We start from the raw sequence: 20,731 nt of genomic DNA, 5'->3' as shown, positions 1-20,731 counted from the left end.
ACATGATTGCCTGATGCAATAATACCCACAACAGCGACAATGCTAGGGGTTTAACATTAAATAACTTATACAGGAAAAATTACATAAAACATATTAGAACATAAAACGTATAATTACATATTTTATATATAAAATTAATATTAACATGGGAAATGAAATAACATGAAAAGCGATGAAAAGACAATGGCCGTCACTCGGCTGAAGACGAAAGCTGTTCCCTCATGATGCGTCTTCTGTACGATTTGTCCTCTATGAAATTTTTGTAGTCCACATCCATCTCCTGGACGTTGTGGAGCAGCTCCATGGGCAGGAATCTATCCCCTATTCTGAGCCTCCACGCCACAGACTGCAGCGAGGGGAGGGCTCTTAAGGGTTTTGGGGGGATCCTCCAAAAATTTGGCGTATTGACTTCACCCGCTATCATTTTAATTGACACAAGCAAGCGGAGGGCGAATATCCGTTTGGATACTTTTCTGTAATTTAGAAGTTGGGTGATATCTGAAGTATGTATGAGTGGTGGCAGTTTATGCTTGAAGAGGACCCACCAAAGAAGCCAGTACTCATCAGATGCAATGGTTTTTAGCGTGGTTTTCGTTGCCGACGCCCAGATTTCTGACCCGTAGGTGAAGGCTGGCTGCAGAAACCGGTATATGTATTGGAGCGGTACGCAGGCTCTGTGACGTGAAGGAGGTGTTGTTTGGCAAGCCATCTTGATCTGCAGACCTTGTTGTGAATGTTTGCAACATGGTGTTTGAAACTGAGTTTAGGTTCGAATATAACGCCGAGATCTTTGTGCTTGGTGATTGGGGTGATGGGGTTTCCCTGGATTCCCAGGTTTAGTTGCATTGGGCTTGATTTGAGTGAAAATACCATTTGTGCATATTTGTTTGCATTTATCTTAAGAGAAAACTGTGCCAAGTATGTAATCAGATTCTTAAAGCTGTTGATAATGGTTTTAGAAACAAAATCAGGTCGGGCGGTCCCGTTGATCCGATAGAGGAGCTTCAAGTCGTCTGCATAACTGATAAATTCTGTTTGCTGGCACAGGAATGGGTGGATGGCAGCCGTAAAGAGGAGCCCTGAAAGAACTCCGCCCTGGGGAACACCTACACAAACTTTCCTTGTGAAAGATTTTTTTTATTCACAGTCAAGTGAAGGACCCTGGTCGTAAGTAGCGACTTCAAGAATTCCAGTATATTGCCTTTTATCTGATATCCGTCCTCACAAAGTTGCAGGAGGGGCTGGATATCTATACTGTCGAATGCAGACTGGATATCCTTATAAACAATTGCCATCTCAGACCTATCTTGTAGAGCCCACAGGTTTGCAGTAGGTTGGTAATGGTGGACCTGCATTTCAAGGCATAGTGAATGTATGGTGATTCATATGGCGGAACCTGGTTGGTTAGGATGGGAAGAAGGCACTTCTCCATGACTTTGTGGAGACATGAGGCTTTCATTATTGGCCTGAATTTTGAAATTGACGTCGCTCCTTGTGTTTTGGGGATTGGTTGGACAATATATTGATTCCAGGCTGTTGGGAAACTTTGCGTTGTGAGGATTCCGAGAGCAAGAAAGGAAAGTAACCTTTCCTTTTTTCATATTTAATAGACTAACTCCTAATTTCGCTTGGTGACACCAGGCACTGCTACTGCCTCCCCGTGGCGGGGCCGCTAACCTTGGCAGAAAAGTTCATCTTCAAGGGGCTAAAAGGAGCCAACATGGAACACAATACGTTTCCATCTTTAGAGCCGACAAGCTGTCGGCCAGAGATAGAAAATTACCATGATTCGTCGCAACCAAAGAGGTTGAAAACCAATCCCTCGGCGACAGACTTACCTGCATTTTTAATAATGCACTCTCTATCAGAACAGCCTTTCAGTAAGCTATCCCCTTTCTAAACCAAAAACATCTGGAAAGTATTGCAGGGTCTCCCAAGACGGTTAAGAGACTGCAATCAGGGGGCTTATTGTTGAAACTCTAAACAGCAGGCTTTCTGAAAAACTGCTAAAAATGACAAATTTTGCTGGTATCCCAGTGAAAGTAGCCCCACATGCAACCCTATATACATCAAAGGGTGTAATATCTAGTTGGGACCTGATGAACGTGACGGAAGAAGAAATTAAAGAAGAGCTTCAGGAACAAAATGTAATTGCTATAAAAAGAATTATGGTCAAAAGAGACAATATACTCATACCTACCAGAAATATAATTCTCACCTTTAATAGTCCAAACCTACCCTCATCAGTAAAAGCAGGATATCTACTTTGCCGCTCTCGTCCTTTCATACCCAATCCGTTGAGATGTTATAAATGCCAAAAGTATGGCCACTCTCAAACGGCATGCAGAGGGAACCCAGTTTGTCCCAACTGTGGATCCTCCGAACACGGTCAAAGTGATTGTTCCGCGAAAGAAATGGATGCAAAGGCGACCATCCTGCCTACTCTAAAACATGTGAGAGATGGAAAATGGAGAAAAAAAATGTCAAATATAAAGTTGAAAACAAAGTTAGTTATCGGGAGGCAAGAAAATTAATTGAACCCAGTATACCAAACCGTACCTGTGCCACTATTACAAAAAAATATCAAGCCATTGCCACTCAAACTGATGTTACCGTTCCATCAAACATATTAATCTCTGACTGGGCTCGGACTGTCCTCTCACAGCAACAATCCATTGCCCTTAAGCACTCAGACCAAGCAAGTAACACGCCTCTTACGATAACAGCGAAATCTTCTCCTCCGCCAGTGATTGCTACTACTTCAAATAATCATAGTTCGACTTCAAAAAAAGTCGAATTGTTCAGGACACATCGATGGATGCAGAGAACCCATCAAAGCAGGAAGATCCTATTCTGGAAATATTTGCAGAAGAAGACATGGACACTGGTCGCCCTACCTTTCCAAAAAAAGAGACAAACCGAAGCCTGAACGCCATAAGACAGCCACGCCAGGTACAGCTTCTTCTAAATTTTAGTAATGCCTAATTTTTTTGCAATGAAATTGCAGAGGCTTTCGTTGTAACATCGACGACATTCAGTATTTAATTAACTGCTACTCTCCAGTTGGTCTCTGTCTACAGGAAACCTATTTAACCCCTGAAATTTCCATTTCCTTAAGAAACTACTCAATTTATCGAAGAGGTCGGAATATTTTCGATTCTGCTCGTGGTGGTGTAGCTATTTTAATTAACTCAAAGATTCCGGCTAAGCAAATCACTCTCCAAACCCAAATCGAAGCCGTTGCTGTGCATCTGATTACTCAGATTGCATTAATACTAGTCTCAATCTATCTCATACGTATTCCTATAATGATCTTGAAGAACTTTTAAGACAGCTACCCTCCCCTGTCTGCTTGCTAGGAGATTTCAATGGCCATCACCCTTTATGGGGATCATCTAAATTAGACAAACGCGGCCGACTGCTTGAAACTCTATTGGAAAAACAAAACCTCACTCTTCTTAATAGTGGCTCGCACACCCATATACAGTTACCTACTGGACAGACGTCTGCAATTGACCTATCGATTTGCTCCCCGATACTGTCTTCAGTCATGCAGTGGTCCGCTCTGGATGATCCCATGGGCAGCGATCATTTTCCAATTGTTTGTAATCTGATGACTACACAACAACCATTTACAACAACCCTGCAGGAAATGGAAATTCTCTAAAGCCAATTGGGCCAAATTTCAGTCAGCAATCACTCTTGGCAAAAAAAACTATTCAACTACAGCCCATAGATGAAGTTACTGATTATATTACCTCCCGTCTTTTAGTTGCAGCTAAGTACTCAATTATCAAATCCCGCGACCCGACGGCATTTCAACTACTGGTGGAACGAAGAGTGGACAAAAGCGAAGAAGGCAAAAAATAAAGCATTTAATTTATTCCGTCGATCTCCAACAACTGCTAATCTAATTAATTACAATAAAACGAAGGGCAAAAGCGCGTTACATTCAAAAGCAAACCAAGAAAGAATCTTGGACTCAGTTCGCTTTTACTATCAATAGAAACACTGACTTCAGACTAATATGGAAGAAAATTAGGCAGCTTTCTGGGAAGTTTCCAACTTTTTATTCCCCAATTCTTTCCTGCAATGGGCACGAACTCTCTGCTCCTCTATATATAGCCAATGCCTTGGGCAAAACCTTTGCTCAAGTCTCAACTGCATCAAACTACACTCCAAAATTCCAGAAAATTAAGGCCGCCACCGAACAGAGACCTAATAACTTTCGAACCTCACTATCACTTCCATATAATCAGCCTCTGCAATATTGTCAACTTTTACAGGCCATCAAAACAACACAAAACAGTGCCTCTGGGCCAGATGGCATATATTATGTCATGCTGCAGCATCTCGATGACAAAAATTTACAACTGCTTCTAGTCTTTTTTAACCGGATCTTCCTGGAAAATATTTATCCAACCTCTTGGCACCATGCTACAGTTTTGGCGTTTTTGAAACCTGGAAAAGATCCCTCCAGTCCTAATAGTTACAGGCCAATCTCTCTGTCAAGTTGCCTTGGTAAAATTCTTGAAAAAATGATCCACAGTCGACTCACTTGGATCATTGAAACTCAGCATCTACTGAGTAATTGTCAACATGGCTTTCGCAAAAACAGGTCCTCCTTAGATGTGATGATCAAGGCTGAATCTGAAATTCGCAATGCCTTTGTGAAAAACGAACACCTTGTTATGGTCTCCATCGATATAGAAAAGGCATTTGATACTACCTGGCGGTATAGCATTCTCAGTGACCTTCATACGCTTGGTCTACGAGGCAATCTGCCCATATTTATTAGGAACTTCCTCAAGAGCCGATCTTTCCAGGTCAGATATCAAAATTCCCTTTCTGCTACATTCTCGCAGGAAGGCGCACCGCAAGGATCAGTATTGAGTGCAACCCTGTTTGCCCTTAGAATTGATTCCATTACAAAAGAACTCCCAAATACTGTAGAGGCGTACCTTTACGCTGACGATCTCTATTTCTTGCCATTCTCAGAACATGAGATCTATCGAAAGACAATTACAGATGTCCCTCAATAAAGTACAAAAGTGGGCTGAAATCAATGGATATCGTCTTTCCCAACAGAAAACAGTTGCGATCCACTTTTGCAATCAACGCAAATTGCAAACAGATCCTGAACTTCGGATTTCAAATTCCACCATTCCGATTTCCAGCAATATCAAATTCTTGGGACTAATCCTGGAGAGTAAGCTAAACTTCTTCGAGCATGTTAAATTAATATGTACTACCTGTCTTAAAAAGATCAATATGCTAAGAACTTTATCTGCCCTGTCTTGGGTAGTAGATCGTACAATTTTGCTGCTCTTATATAAAGCACTGATTAGATCCCGTTTAGATTATGATGCTCCAGTTTATGATTCTGCCCGAAGGAGTGTACTACACTGGCTGGATCTTATTCGACATAATGCACTGGGGATTGCAATTGGCAGTGCATTATGTGTACGTGCATATAGAATATAGAAACTCAGTCTATACATTGAAGCTCATGAGCTCCCCTCTGCATCTCCTCAGAAAAATGCTATTACTTAAATATGCAGCCAAAATACAGACTTTCTCTTCGCATCCTATTCAGCCAAACCTTTTTAATCAACCTCTACAGAAATAAACCAAGTTTGAAATACGGCCTTTTTATAATCTTGAAATATCACAGAATTGGAATGTTGCTCTCCACAATAGGCAACAGATAAAGAATTCTTCTCGTCCACCATGGACCACCTTTCCTCAACTGACCTGAAAAGGGAATGAAGTGGCTGATATATCTGCCAAAAGTCCATCAACTTTAAACCTAACCTCTGTCCCTGTTCCAGCGCCTGATTATAATATCTTAATTCAAGCAGCATGCCATGCACAGTGGAGAGTTAGGGAATAGCCAAACGAATAACAAACTTTTCCAGTTGAAACAAGACCCAAAGTTCTGGCACTCGAGCAATCAGACAGTGCGGCGGGAAGAAGTGGTACTCGCACGAATGAGAATAGGACACACCCAACTGACTCACTTCCATCTACTAATGGGCGATGATCCTTCTCAGTGTCCACATTGCTTAGAACATATAACAGTCAAACATATTCTGATTGACCGTCCTCACTATCAACAACATCGAGCTTCAATACTTCAAAATCTGGCTAATCTTCGAGAACCATTGACATTACATCATATCATTGGAGAGGACGCAAATGTTAACGAACTTTTCTGCTTTTTAAAACAAACTGGAATGTATCATCGTTTATGAATAGGTGTCAGAACTGAAATTAGTTTAAACTGGCTTCACTGTTAATTATTTTCTAATATTCCTACGAATAGGCGCACTATAGCCGTAGCAGCTAATGCGCCAATAAACATCCATACCACACACACACACACACAACTAGTGATATTTATTCGAGCTAATGGGAGAAGAGAGCGGGGCAATTACATCACTACAAATGCACAGGTAAATAATTACACAGGTCACTTACTGATTAGATATCGATCAGTGCGTTTAGACAGGTGTGTCGTTTATGTAGAAAAGATTTGACTTACTCAGTCATACCTCTTCATTTTACGTAGAAAAGCGTGGGCGAGCAAAGCGAACAGGGGCTGAAGCCCCCTAGTTATAATTATTTTTTTAATTTTTGGCTGGTGTAACGTAAGCCATAGGCTTCCTTGCACCATGTGGCCATTGCTAATACTAAATCAGAGTATAAAATAAATAAATAAAAATTGTTAAGCCAATGTTTTCTAAACTAAAAAAAAAAGTTTATGAAAATTCCTCACTCCTTCACGGGATTCGAACTCGGGCCTTTTCCTCTCGGTGTGGTCTGGAAGGACTGAGGCTATGACCACCTGCTACCCACAAGGGCCCATAATTAATCTTCATACTAAGTGTACTGAAATTCCCTTTAAAAAATTAATTCAAAAAGTATGTTAATTTTACCTGATACTCCAGAAAGATATTAAACTTACACTTCCTGTTCTCCTTGATAGGGCACTGTCCTCGAAAAGCTCTGTTACTAGCTTATTTCTGTCGCTTTCTCTCAGAAACACCGAAGACGCTCTAGACGATTTATCTTCCGACAAATCGGACTGTAGAAATGGCGACCTGTTTAAAAAATATATTATTATTTATTGAACTCAGCTAGTGTTGCCTTTTTATAGCAATTTCTAGTAGAGCACATAGTTAAAAAAAACCTTTTTCATAACAGAAATGTTCATTGGAAATTCACTATGGCTTTTTTCTCATATTGTAATACAAATAATCAACTACATTTGTGAACTAAAATGTAATGTAAGCCTTAAAATACGAGAGAAAATACTTCAGTTTTTAAACACCTTTTACGTTAATTGTATTTTAAAAAATCGACAGATTACTGAAGTGATGCACAAAGGCCCGTGCAATGTAATGCACTCTTAATTAACACTTGGGGGTTCATTTAAAGTGGAATCCACGGAATTTAAATGGGTTTGGAAGTTTCGTTGTATTCGGCTCTCGAACAAGTTAAAACACTGAGATCGCAATGTCAAAAAGGCGGATCCACAAGAAAGTGGGATATTGGGACAATCAATCCCCCCCCCCTGGTTATTTCAAAAGCATGTTCTGCTATGTTATATTTCCGTATTATCTATGAACAGAGCAATTTTCATATTTCTCTTCCATCTAAGGTTGGACCACTATTGTTTTCCTATGCTGTTGCTGCTACAGCCACCCCACTAACATTGGTTCACACTTGATTTTCGTTTCTGTTAATTCCCCCCTCCCCAAAAGACTAAGGCTGGATCCGTCCCTGATGTGAAAAGGGTTTGGACAGTATCCCAAATCTTTATTTGTGCTAGAGAAGTCTCCAAGAACGAATTATTTTTCATTTTCCAGGGTCCTCGTGGTAGCACAGTTGGTAGAACCGCCGTCCTCTCCACCGCCGGGTGGAAAAGACCTGAGTTCGAATCCCGTCGATGACCTGAACAAATTTTATGGTCAGTTTTAATCTCCCAGAAACTTGTTGAGGTTTTCGTCCAGCAAACAGAAAATCGACCACAGAACACGCAATTTGCAGACAGTATACACGAAGCAATATGACCTTAGTCGCTGATGCTCCTAAACTAAAGAAAAATGCACGGGATGCACATAAAGTATGGGAGGGTTAAACAGAAGCTTATGGTAAATATAAACTGGACAGCAGTCAAGTTACAAAGTAGGTTAGACAAGCTAAGGTAGCCTATGAGAAGTCTCTGGCAAAGAATGAAAAGAAAATCAGCATAAAATCTTCCTTATATTAATAGTAGAAGAAAGGGGCGGAATCACGTCGTTACACGTGATATTAATAGTTTAAGGACTGATGATCTTGCACAGGTTTCTGACAAACTAAATAAGTATCTTGAATCTGAATTCACACATAAGGAATTCTTTATGGAGGAGGATGCCAGAAGTTTATTAAACTCTAATAATTATTTTGTGATATCTAAAAGTGGAAGAGAAATTGTTGAAGCTGAACATAAAAAAGGAGCCTGGGTTGGATGGGATCTCTGCAGTTATGGTATGGGAGGCAGCAGAAGAGTTAAGCAAACCATCAGACATAATTATGAAAACATTCCTGGATTCAGGAGAGGTCCCTGCGGATTGGAGATTGGCGAATGTATCCCCAGTTCATAATAGGGACCTGAGGGTGCCATAAATAATTACAACCTGTTAACTTAATGCCTGTTCCATGGAACATAATGGAGTCACTTCGGTCTGAAGAACTGATTTTGTGGTGTAAGTTCGTATGATATAGTGCATAGGGGTGGGGCGCATTTTTAAATAACTGCCTTCGAGATGAAATACATCATCCGGGCTGTGCTACTGAAATATTCAATACTTACCCTCTGGCTTCTGATATAGCGACGCCATCTTTCTGGGCAGCAGAACAACTAATCCCCATTTTAGGCAAAAGCGTAATGTTTCTATCCAAAATGCCTGTAACTTGCTACCATGTGGTACTGCATACTCCGAAATTATTATCTGAAATGAAAAAAAATCATATAATTAAAGAGAGAAGTTCATGTTTAATTCTTAGTAAATTGCTAATTTTAAGGAAAACGTAATATATTAATATTATCAGAAAGTGTGTCACAGATCATTCATCGTAAGGCCTGACGTAGCCGTGTGTCAATAAGAGAGTACACGCGTTTGAGTTGGTTCGAGCCACATGACTGCTAAATAAGGTAATGTTTTATTATTATTATCAACTTTGCTGACACCTCTGACCTTATATTTTGTTTATTTATTATTAAAATTGCATTGCGAGGCTAGTGGTATTTTAGGAGTAGCAATGAAGAAACACTATTCATGAATTTAAATAAATATAATCTTTATTGTAAGGTTCCTAGGTACACGCAAGTACAGGGCCGGCCTTACAGTTTTGGAGACCCTAGGCAAAAGTTATTTTTGGGCCCTAGATAAAATATTTTTATATGAGATCTATGAGTTGTAACATTTTTTTATATTTGCACTTGTTGTATAAAATAAATAATATAGTTAGGATTGAATTTATTAAAAATTTACTGAAAAGTTTTATAAAAAACAATTCTATAATGTATATAATTATAATTAATGTCTGTCAATATAATTAATTTTAAATAGACAGCTTTCTTGCTTTTTTGTTTGAAATTCTGCTATTATTTCACTATAGTCTAAAAATTGACAAATTTCACTTTCAATTGAAATGACTGATAGGTCTACCAATCTTTCTTGAGTCATTGTAGACCTCAGAACTGATTTTATTAATTTTAATTTAGAAAAACTACGCTCACCAGAAGCTACTGTCATAGGAATGGTCAATAGAATTCGTAGAGCGATAGAGGTATTTGGCAATACTTCATTCAATCTATTGTTATGTATGTATTTCAGTACCTCTAAAGGTGATAATTGTGAAGGTAAAACATTTGACAGGGTCCTAAGCTCAGTAAGAAGATTTTGGCCATCCAAATCACTCTCAGCTCCGTTTTCTGGATCAGATAGAAACAATTGCAAATGATTACAAAACTTTAGCAGTTCTTCGTCGCCTAAAACTTTTAAATTATGAATATCAAATAAAAATCCGAATGATTTTTTAAATTTTTTCAGCTCTTGAACTCGTTCAGTAATTGACATTATTGCTTGATCTAACAGTACATTAAAGAATTCTACCTGAAACCGTTTTTTAGGATCACAGATTATTTCATCTTCTGCCTCAAAAGAGAATTGCTTTTTGATACGTCTACATGGGACTGACTCGACAGAAGGAAAAACAGCTTCTTCAGGAGACATTTCTAATTCATTAGCTATTCTCTATTCTCTGTGAAGTTTTGAAACCCATTTTCCTTATGATACATTAAACATTTCGTTTTCCTTTCCAAAAGTACCAACACTGTCTCTAATTGCACGTGCTCCCCTTGAAAAACTTTGCTCACCTGAGATTCACAAAAGATTCACCTGAGTTAGAATATCATACCAAATGCATAGCATCACGAGAAATTTAAAACTTTTAAGTTCTCTTGCCAGGGAAAGAGCTTCTGATCGGCTTTTGAAATCAACGGTTGTTTCAGAAACATCAATTAGTGCGTCATAAATGTCACCTATTTGGAATCTAAGAGCTTTGACACTTTTAACCCAGCATTCCCATCTTGTTTCCGATAGTTCCATTCCCATCTTGTTCCTTGATTGTAAGATGTTTTACATGTACCTTTAAAAGATTCCATCTTTGTGTAGATGAGGAAAATAATACGTACATTTGTTGTATAACACCAAATAATGACTTCGCAGAATTTGATCAAATTCAAATTGTGGCATCCACAAGAAATATAAAATGCCCTCCGATCGATTTTTCTTACCCTTGCTTGTACCCCTTTGTTACAACCTTTCATATTAGAACCATTATCATGAGCTTGACCGCGACAATCGGAAATTGGTAAACCTAGTTTTTTCAACTTTTCCATGAAAACTTCTGTTAAGACAGATCCCGTTGTCTCATTAACAGGTAAAAATCCTACAAACCGTTCAACGATTTCTACAGATTTCCCAATTATTTCAACGAAACGTATTACTACAGTCATCTGCTCTTGATGGATCCGGTCATCTGCATCCGGAGTGCAGTCTAAAATCACGGAGTAATATTTTGATTTATTTATACTAGCTGTTATTTTTTCTAAGACGTTCTTGCTAATTAGACGAATAAATTCATTTTGCATTCTTTTACCTAAGTAATGATCATGAATTTCAGAACTGTTGATTCTCCGAATGTGTTCACCTAAAACAGGATCAAACTTCGCAACTAATTGCACCAGTCCCAAAAAATTCCCGTTGTTATGAGCATGCTGCTTTTCCTCGCTACCACGGAAAGCCATGTTTTTCTGTGCCAGAAACTGTACGATAGCTAAAATACGTTCTAGTACACCGCGCCAATGTAATTTTTCTTTCGCGATCGATTTTTGCAATTCCTTATCAAGTGTTTGATTTTTATTTAAACGATTTTCAAACTCAATCCATTTCCTTTGTGACTCTGTGTTTCGTTGAAAATTCATGTTCTCTTATCAGTGTAGAAAGGTTCTTCCAGTCTTTAAATCTAATACTTGAAAATTTTTTTTTTTGAATCAGAAAACAACTTGCAACAGAAGCAAAAAACACAGTCAAGATTTTTAGAATAAACCAGCCAACGACGGTCGATTAATTCACCATTTAAAAGTTTCCGAGTGTAGTATGACAGAAAAGTGTCTATTATTCTCATCCAGAGGAAAATCAAAGTTAACAACCCTATTTGGACCTTTATCAATCACAAAGACTAGTTGACTATCATTCAGAGGTACTGGCCACATACCAATATCACTCCAGTCAAGTGCACATGATTCTGATTTTTCAAACTGAGTTTCTGTTTAAGAATGTAGATGGAACTAATGTCATTACTGGTGGTTTTGTAAGTGGAGTTGTTTTCAAGCGTTCTTCAAATCGTGAAGCTTCAATGGTGTTTTTTTCGGATCCAATATCTTCTGTTGTTGGGGCAAATACTTCAAAATAGCGCCTTTTTGTCTTGAAATCAATGCTTCCTGCAACATTTTTCTCTTTCGTTTCTGTGCACCCGATTCAAACTTTCTTCCTCTGATGTAAGACATTTAAGGATATGTTAAATCAAATAAATTAAAGGAATCCTGCAAAGAAAGCATGTTTAATCTAATAAAATTAAAATTAAAATATACTCTTGTTAAAATTTATATAATAAAAACATTTCATCAAATACCAATGTTTACTTGCAAGAAGTCTTGTTTATAATTATTTTATCCCCATTTTTTATTAAATATTATTGAAATATTTCTTTAATTTTCCTTGCTAATAAACTTAATTCATTTCAAAATCCAGTAAAATTGTTTTAAAACAGGATATTATAAGAATATGTTGAATTCCTAACCTTTTTCCGAGCTCGTCATTCCTAGATGATTGTATCATCTCGAATTACCAACAGAGCCACATTTACCGTAAGGCGCAAGCTGGGGTCCTCACTCTCGACGGGGCCTCGCTTTAAAGCGCTCAATAACATCTTTATGAAACACAGTCTAGTTACCAGTGGCGTAACTATCGCTGTGCAGGGGGTGCAATGTACCCTGGCCCATGAAAGGGTAGTTACGCCACTGCTAATTACAGTTTCGGTTAAGATACTTAATGAATTAATTTACTACGAATTTTTATATTCTTAGAAATGTATTTCTGAGAAACTCTTACACAAGCCTTTTTATACATTGTTTCACACATCCGAAAAGTGCAAAACAATGTATCTGTGACAACTGGAAACTATTAAACGGACCTATCCTCTTACCCTTCATGCGGCGAAAAGGGAAAAGTTCTAAAGAGCCCTTAAAGCAACTCGAGATCCTCTCTCTCTCTCTATACCTACGGTCACCATTTTTGTGAATTTGGAAAGGAGGCAGTAAAACAAACGAGGGAACGTGAGAGAAAAGAAACATTAGGATTTTTGTGAAAAGAAAGTGTGGCAGAGTTAACAGTAGTTCCATTCATCCGAACACTGTTATTACCCGGTCATCATTATTTAACCCAAGAACTTGCATTTGCCTCTGTGACTGGGGGCCCCTTTGAATTGGAGGCCCTAGGCAGCTGCCTAGCTGGCCTATGCCTAAGGCCGGGCCTGCGGCAGGTACTCTACCTTTAGAAACCCTTCACGGCACTAAGCCAGGGGTTAACAAGCGGCAGAGATATCATCTCGCAGGAAATGTAATAAATACATAATAGGATAAATAAATAGCAGATTGAATTTAGTTTAAAAAATATATAATAATAATAATACATCAGATTAAAATAATAAAATAAATTAAAATAACACATGACAGTTTTCTAGAATTCAAGTTTCCCTGAAATTCTTGCCGAACCGGAGCGATCTCACATCAGTTGATGGTTGTGGAACACACGTGCAGATCCAGGATGTACTTTTTGTCATCGACGATTTTGCACAGGTCGGCGTCCAAGGACTGAGCTAGATGGAGCTTCTGATGAGGGTGGAACTGATCTTTAAAATGTAACCTCGACGAAAGAGCAAGAAGCTTGGGAGTGGAGCGGAGTGCTCCACTCCCAAGGAGGGATTCTCCAGCACACGGTGTCCCAAATATTGGGCGTCGAGATTCTTCCAGCGATCATTTTGATAGTGAAGATTAGTCTTCTTTCGTTCATTAAGGCTGCGAATATGGTTAAATTCAGTGCTTTGGCCATCGGTGTTGTGTGAAGTTGTGGTGGGAGATGACACTTCCATGTAGCCCACTTCAGGAGCCAGTATTCCGCGGCGGTCAATAGTTTGATTGTTGTGTCTGCGGCCGAGCTCAACAACTGTACCCCATACAGTATACCTCCGAAGATCACCGTCCTTATCAGATTGGTGTTATGAATATGTAGCAAGTGCTGCTTGGCAATCCACCGTTTCCTGTTGAATGTTGCACAGAGTTCTTCAATGTGATGATGGAATCTTAATTTTCGATCAAAGGTCACACTCAGGTCTTTCTGCTTTTCGACACAGGGGACCAAGACTCCGTCTATCGCAGGTTGAATTAGTGTTGGTGTGGGTTTCAGCGAGAAGACCATGATGGCTGATTTTGCAGGATTGACTTGCAGGTCAAATCTCATGAGGTACTGCTTTATTTCTGATGAAGTCTTGTTGATGGTTGCTGTTGTGTCTATTGCTTTATCGGTTGATTTTATTTTTGTTAAGAGCTTCAAGTCATCCGCATACGATGACATAAAAATAAATAAATTTTCTGCTTATACTCCTGGACGACCACACGGTCAGAGGAGTTTACAAGATACACAGAATACAAGAAACAGCACCGTATTCAGCAGTCACGGGCTTGAACCCCGGTCACTCAAGGCACGTGCACTTATGCACCCGCGCGCCTGACCACTAGGTTACGGCGGCCTTATGTGGTCTGTTGTGTGCTAGCGGATTAATTATGGCCGTGAAAAGAATTCTAGACAGAATCCCCCCCATTGTGGCACGCCTGCTTGTATTTGCCTAGTATACGTCTGCTTTCCTATGGACATTTTGATGGTTCTATTTTGCAGAAGAGATGTCAGAAACTTCAATACTTGGCCTGTGATATGATAGAAATTTTGAAGGAGCTTAACAAGGCAGGGATGTCGACACTATCGAACGCTGCTTGTAGGTCCAGGTATGTGATAGCAATTTCTTCTTTCTCCTCAAACGATCCAAGGATGGCATAGGTGGTCATAAGCAGATTGCTAATTGTTGATCTGTCCTGCAACGCATAATGAATTTGATGTGGCCTATGAGGGAGGATGTGTGTAGTAAGCGTTTTCAGTACTGTTTTCTCAAGCAGCTTCAGTAAACACGAGGAGCGAGAGATGGGTCTAAAGTGCTTGGCTTCAGTTGGCTGGGAGACCTCATCAATATCTTTTCAGAAAAGATATTGATGAAGGTATATCAGGCTTAATGTCGAAGTTTGCAGATGATACAAAGGTTGGCAGGGTTGTTAATGGCAGTGTGCTACTGCAACAGGATCCAGATAATTTGGGCAGATGGGCTAAGAAGTGGCAACTGAAGTTTAACCTTGACAAATGCAAAGTACTGCATATGGGTAGAAGTAACCCCAGAGAAACGTACCAACTGTGTGGTACTACACTTAAGGTGGTAGAAAATGAAAAAGACATGGGAGTAATTGTGCAGTCAGATATGAAGTTTTCTGAGCAATGCAGACAGGCTGCGAGGGCAGGTCATGGGGTTTTGTCAATGATATATAGGAATTTTGCTAGCAGGGAGATGGAGGTGATTGTCCCTCTGTATAAGGCAATGGTCAGGCCACGCCTTGAGTACTGCGTACAGGTCTGGAGGCCTCATTTTAGGAAGGATGTAGATTTACTTGAGCGTGTACAGAGAAGGGCAACAAGATTGGTGAGGGGAATGAAGGGATCCTCTTACCAAGAGAGGCTTAAGTTCTGCAAATTGCAGTGGCTGAAGACTAGGCACCTGTGCGGTGATCTGATTGAGGTATATAAGGCCTTGAATGGGTTGAGCACGCTGAATTCTGATGGGATCCTTCCACTTGTTCAGATTACGAACCTAAGGGGACATAAATTCAAATTAAGGAAGGACAGATGTAGAATAGATGTGCGGAAATTTGCCTTTAGCCAGCGGGTGGTTAATTGCTGGAACAAACTTCCATCTGTCGTTGAGGAAGTTGATAGGTTGAATAAATTTAAGGATCAACTGGACAAGCATTTGGAGGGAATGGTGTGCTTTTTTTTTTTTTTTTTTTTTTTTGGCTGATGCTGCATAAGCTCATACACTTGCTTTCTTGCATCACATGCCACTACTACTACTACCTTTGGAAGTGGCCTGACGGAGTACACATTCTAAGCTGGAGGGAAAAATTCTCCTTTTAATATGTTATTAAAAATTGTTAAGAGGGGATCAATTAGATATGGACTCAAACATTTTATTATAAACTGTGGAACTTCGTCAATCCCTGCAGTACCAGTTGCAGGCCATTGATTAATTACAGATATAAGGTCGTGTCTTGTGATTAAGATGGTTGCAAGTGCATCTCTGGGCACATCATGATCAAGCAGAGGAATATCACTGGACTCATGGTTACCACGCTGAAACCGTGCAATAAAGTCCATCCAGACATCAGGATCGAGCTGTGAGGAGAGATCACAATGTTTCTGTCGGTATGATGGGGCACCCTTACATAGTGTGACTTCAACGTGGTGTTTTATGGCTTGAGACTTGAGTCGATTGAAGCGTGCTCGTACTTTAGAGTAAGCAATTCGGTCTGGGATTTGTCCAGTTCTTTTATCTTTATTTTCCATGGATGTTTTGTTAATTATTATTCACCTTTGGAATGCTGAATTCCAAAAAATAAACGTGGAAATGTGTTGCTTAAAGGGACATCCTCCTCATTATAATTCCTCTTCCAAGTATCATCATAATAAATAGAAAAAAAAAATCCTTTTCAGAAATTCTATTTATTTGAAAGTAGTATAACATCGAGGTAATTCACTATGAAATCAGGGTAGGCACCGTACGAGAGAACTAAGAACACTTGATAAGACTTTAATCTTTTCATATTTCTTTAGTTGGTGTCTTCTGGAATCTTCATGCACATTCCTTGAGAGAAATCTGAATCCAACATTGTGTGTGTTTGCGTGCGTATTTGAACGAGTGGGAGATTTTTAATTAAAAAAGTGTCACCAAAGCTACACTTGTTAGAGGCAGTTGATATTGTTTCAACAAACTCATCACGGCACTTAGCGTGAGGTATATAAAGTTTTGACCATCGATTAAAATGTACTAGTGCTTTTTTTTTTAAACCTAAAAAAACAGTTGGCAGTAAAATCCAAAGTATCAAAAAGATACTTTCTCTTGGTGACATAACTCAACGTACTTTATTCAAGGCAATTCCACGCGTGATAGTAACCGATGCAAATTATAGTCCGCTTTAGGAAAATGGCCACCAAATATTGATCACCACTCACATAGAATATTTCGGATCTCACTGAAAGTGCATTTACTCCAGCTTCTCATCGCTTATGTGGATAGACGCCTCTTCATCTCATCGCCATTTTCAACAGCATAAATGTTTAACTTCTTCCTAGATTCTGAAATTAATTTTCTGGTTACTTTCTGCCGAAGAAAATAAATGATCTTATGCGATCCCCAAATTGACTGCACCAATCCAATAATTATTGTGCCACTCTAATACTTCTTATTATAACTGTAATTTAATTTTACAGCTGATTAATTAGGTATTAATATTTTGATTATTACTTAAAGTTGCTGCTTAATTCTGGGACTGCCAAAGGAGTTTACAGCATTTGAAATCGAAATCAATGCAGACCGTGCACTTTGTGGCACCATTTATACTCGAACAGTCTGCGTCTGTGTGTACCTACCCCTCGACCACTTGGTCACAGCCGGCATTAGGAAGTTCCGCAATAATAATAATAATAATTTTATCTATTTATAATAATAAATAGATAAAAAGGAAATATTATCTGTTACCTCATTCTGGTAGATCGATCAATGGGCAATATAATCGAGTCACTTCTGAGCCATGCCAAGCGTGAAGGCTGTATCATTATATCTGGCTGATATACAGTACCGATCGTCAGTAAAGCGAGTCTCACTACAGATGGACGGTAACCAATTCATCTCGAGGTTATTAACACGCGGAAGTCACAATGAGCAAATAATAGGGCATCCCAAAGGGATAATGAAAGCGGCTAGAGAATGTCTAGCATTAGAATTAAATCAGTAAACATTAGATGTAATTTGGCGAGGTTTAAAGATCGATTAAAGCAGTACAAATTCCTGGAACGGGAAAAAACTACAAAATTCATTGAATTGGCGGTTAATTGCATAAGCTGGAGCAGATAGCGAGGAAAGAATATAGCCGAATTAAGTAGTACGCAATATGATTTAAATCGTACTACTCATGGGTTATCGGAAAGATGATTTCTCTTAGAGTACGGGATAAATGTTTAATGGAAGGGACACAGGTGCTTTTGGGTGATTATAATTTAGGTATGTATGATTTAACAGAAATATTGCTTTATTTGCCTATTTCAGATATAACGAAATGGTTGAACATCACTTATGCAATATGCTGATAATCTGTTTGTAAAAAATAAAATAAAATTAAATTAAATTCGCAGATGAGGGCTTTACATTCACCATTCTCTGTATCCCTACTAGATGATTCAGAACTAAATGTTGTCAAAGGGAAAATGAAAATATGTGCCCACCCATGAGAAAATATGATTAGTATCAGCCATACAGTGCAAGAAAGAGCAGGCTTTTTATGTATTAACTAAAAAATAAAATAAAAGTAGGTACTATTTAACTGGCCTTCAGATTTTTCTAACAATTCGCTGAATGAGAAGAATTCCAACATTCCAGCCTAAACTGCTTCCCCCGTAATTTGAATTTATGGTTCCTACTTCTGGAATCATTTGTAACAGCAAAAAGTTCCCCGTCTTGTCCTCGATCCAGCTCTCTAGCCTACATAGTTGAAGGTTTTCCTTTTATGGACGCTTTTTTGCCGATTATACGAAAGATTTGCCTATTTTTGAACACTTTCAAGAAGCGTGGTGTTTTTTTTTTTTCCTTAGGTGGGATACTTGGACAAAGTATTCCGTATTCCAAATGCCGTTTTGGAGCTGCTTTATGCAGCGGGATTATGACTTCCCTATCCATACTCAACAGGGTTAACTTCAAATCCGCCTATCGCAAGTCCCAAATCATTTTTTGATCCTCTACTATTTTTAATTCACCCTCATGAAAAGTAGAAGTTATTTTGGGGTTGTCATTACCCAGGTGACCTTGCACTTTGCTACATTAAAAACAGCTGCCACCTTTCTGATATTCTTTGAAGCCTATCGAAGTCATCCTGAAAGAGCGTTGCTTGGCGCTGACCATTAATCACTCCCCCAAACTTCACATTTGACATTACGCCTTGTATCCCGTCGTCGATGACATTTAAGAAACAACAATGGTTCCAAAGCCGATCCATAGAAACCCCACTTCTAACGTTTAGTCCACTCTGAAGGGTAACCGTGAATCACCCTCTGCCTCCTGCCCCGCAACCATTTGCGATCCAGCTAACAATATTGCTCGTGTTCCAACATGATTCAACTTGCAGAGTAACCTCTGTTCGGGACAGAGTCAAATGCTTTGCTGAAATTGCAAATGTACAATGCTGAAATTATATCCTGCATCAGAAATTATTTTCTGAATATAATAATGTTTTATGTCACGTGTCTTTGTATCATCGACTCTATAAGGTTTCGAGACGTGCAGTTTATTTTTCAGAAATGAGGGATTACGTATTACTAACTAGTAAGGAAATCGAGGAGACATATGTCCATGGAATGCTCACAATACTGGACACTCTTTGGACGGATGTTATTTTAATGGTGGAATGTCGCATAAGTTCATGAGATGTGCAGTTATCTTTGTAAATAATAAATGAATGTTTAAAAATACTGTAATTATCTTTAAAGAAACCTTAAATGCGAAACATTTTTATGTACAACCCCGTACATTATGCCAAAATTAGATCTGAAGTCTTAACTTAATTCAGAAGCATTAATAAAACCAGGAAAAGACGAAATCTATATTAACTTCCAATAGAGTAAAACAAATTCAGAATTATACTCATAGAAAGGAATGGAAAGAACTTCCATTAAAGCATGAAGTAAAAGGGTTGAGAAAGTTGTGGGGAAAATATTACTGCCAGACTGTTGGCCAACGAGAAGATGGAGGGATTTTTGTTAAACTCCAGATGCACGCAAAATATGAATCTACCACGACTACGAAGAAGTAGTAAAAAAAAAGTATGAAGAATTTCATTGGTTGTCGATATTTCCTTCCAGTCTTTCTTTAACTTGTTTTTTTCCCCCATGCGTGATCACACGAATCTGTTCATCGCATCTGCAGTAGTCGGCTCTTTCACCAGACAGATCCACGATTGTTCAAAAAGGTGTGATTTGTATAGAAAGTTCAATATGCATCTGTGGTGGATACGTGAACAAATAGTTTCAATAAACCAATAAACCTGAATATTGATTTAATAAAGACTTTGAGAAGTTTTCCAAGTAATGTGAAAATGTCACGAATATCTCCGTGCTTTATTACGGGTGCACACATCGATTCCAGCGCCATCGTACCGGTTAGGTTATCATTAATAGCTGTCAAGTTTTGCTCCAAGAAACGCATTGTCAATTCTGCCCTAAAGGTGATGTTTTTGAGAGAATATCCTTAAGAAAAGAACGCGCTCTATTGAATAAAGATGTATCGTTTTAACAAACAACGAAATCTTTACTCGAAAAAAAAAGGCTCAGTCCCTTCTTTCAAGAAAAAACAGTTATGTATATCCAGAAAATCGGACCAACCTTCAGACAAATAATTTGACTCAGTCCCCGTCCATGGAAGTTAACGGCGTCAAATGTTAGGACCAGGTATGTGTTAAACGCAAAAGCAACTAAAGCTACGAGGCATCGGTATATTGTATCTGTAATTTCGTGTATTATTCGGTTGGTTTGCTGGACCAAAAACACAATATTTTGGTATAAATAAACCATGCAAACCTCGCCTGAGAACCACTAGCCTATCCACGTTGTGAAAAAAAGCCTATAAAACTGCCTCTTCTGATTGACTGGGATTCGAACACAGATATTTCCAATCTCTTACATTTGTGGGAGGGCAC

At 38.9% G+C, this 20,731-nt stretch overlaps 1 protein-coding gene across 1 annotated transcript in view; it reads right to left on the bottom strand.

The window, feature by feature from the left end:
- LOC150079115 (NACHT and WD repeat domain-containing protein 2-like) overlaps positions 1-10,283 on the bottom strand; it is a 29,234-nt gene extending 18,951 nt beyond the window's left edge. Inside the window, exons 1-2 of the mRNA XM_090382956.1 lie at positions 9,888-10,283; positions 8,858-8,996 (exon numbers count right to left, since the gene is read on the bottom strand). Coding sequence (XP_090239082.1) covers positions 8,858-8,996; positions 9,888-10,283 — 535 coding nt within the window. The remainder of the gene's footprint in view (positions 1-8,857; positions 8,997-9,887) is intronic.
- Positions 10,284-20,731: the final 10,448 nt, after the last annotated feature.

This window comes from Mastigoproctus giganteus, chromosome 10 (assembly GCF_048544385.1).
Source record: "Mastigoproctus giganteus isolate SK-2022 chromosome 10, ASM4854438v1, whole genome shotgun sequence".
NCBI classification, from domain to species: Eukaryota; Metazoa; Arthropoda; class Arachnida; order Uropygi; family Thelyphonidae; genus Mastigoproctus; species Mastigoproctus giganteus.
Note: the sequence above shows the minus strand (reverse complement) of the source record. Positions and strands in the feature narration are given on the sequence as shown.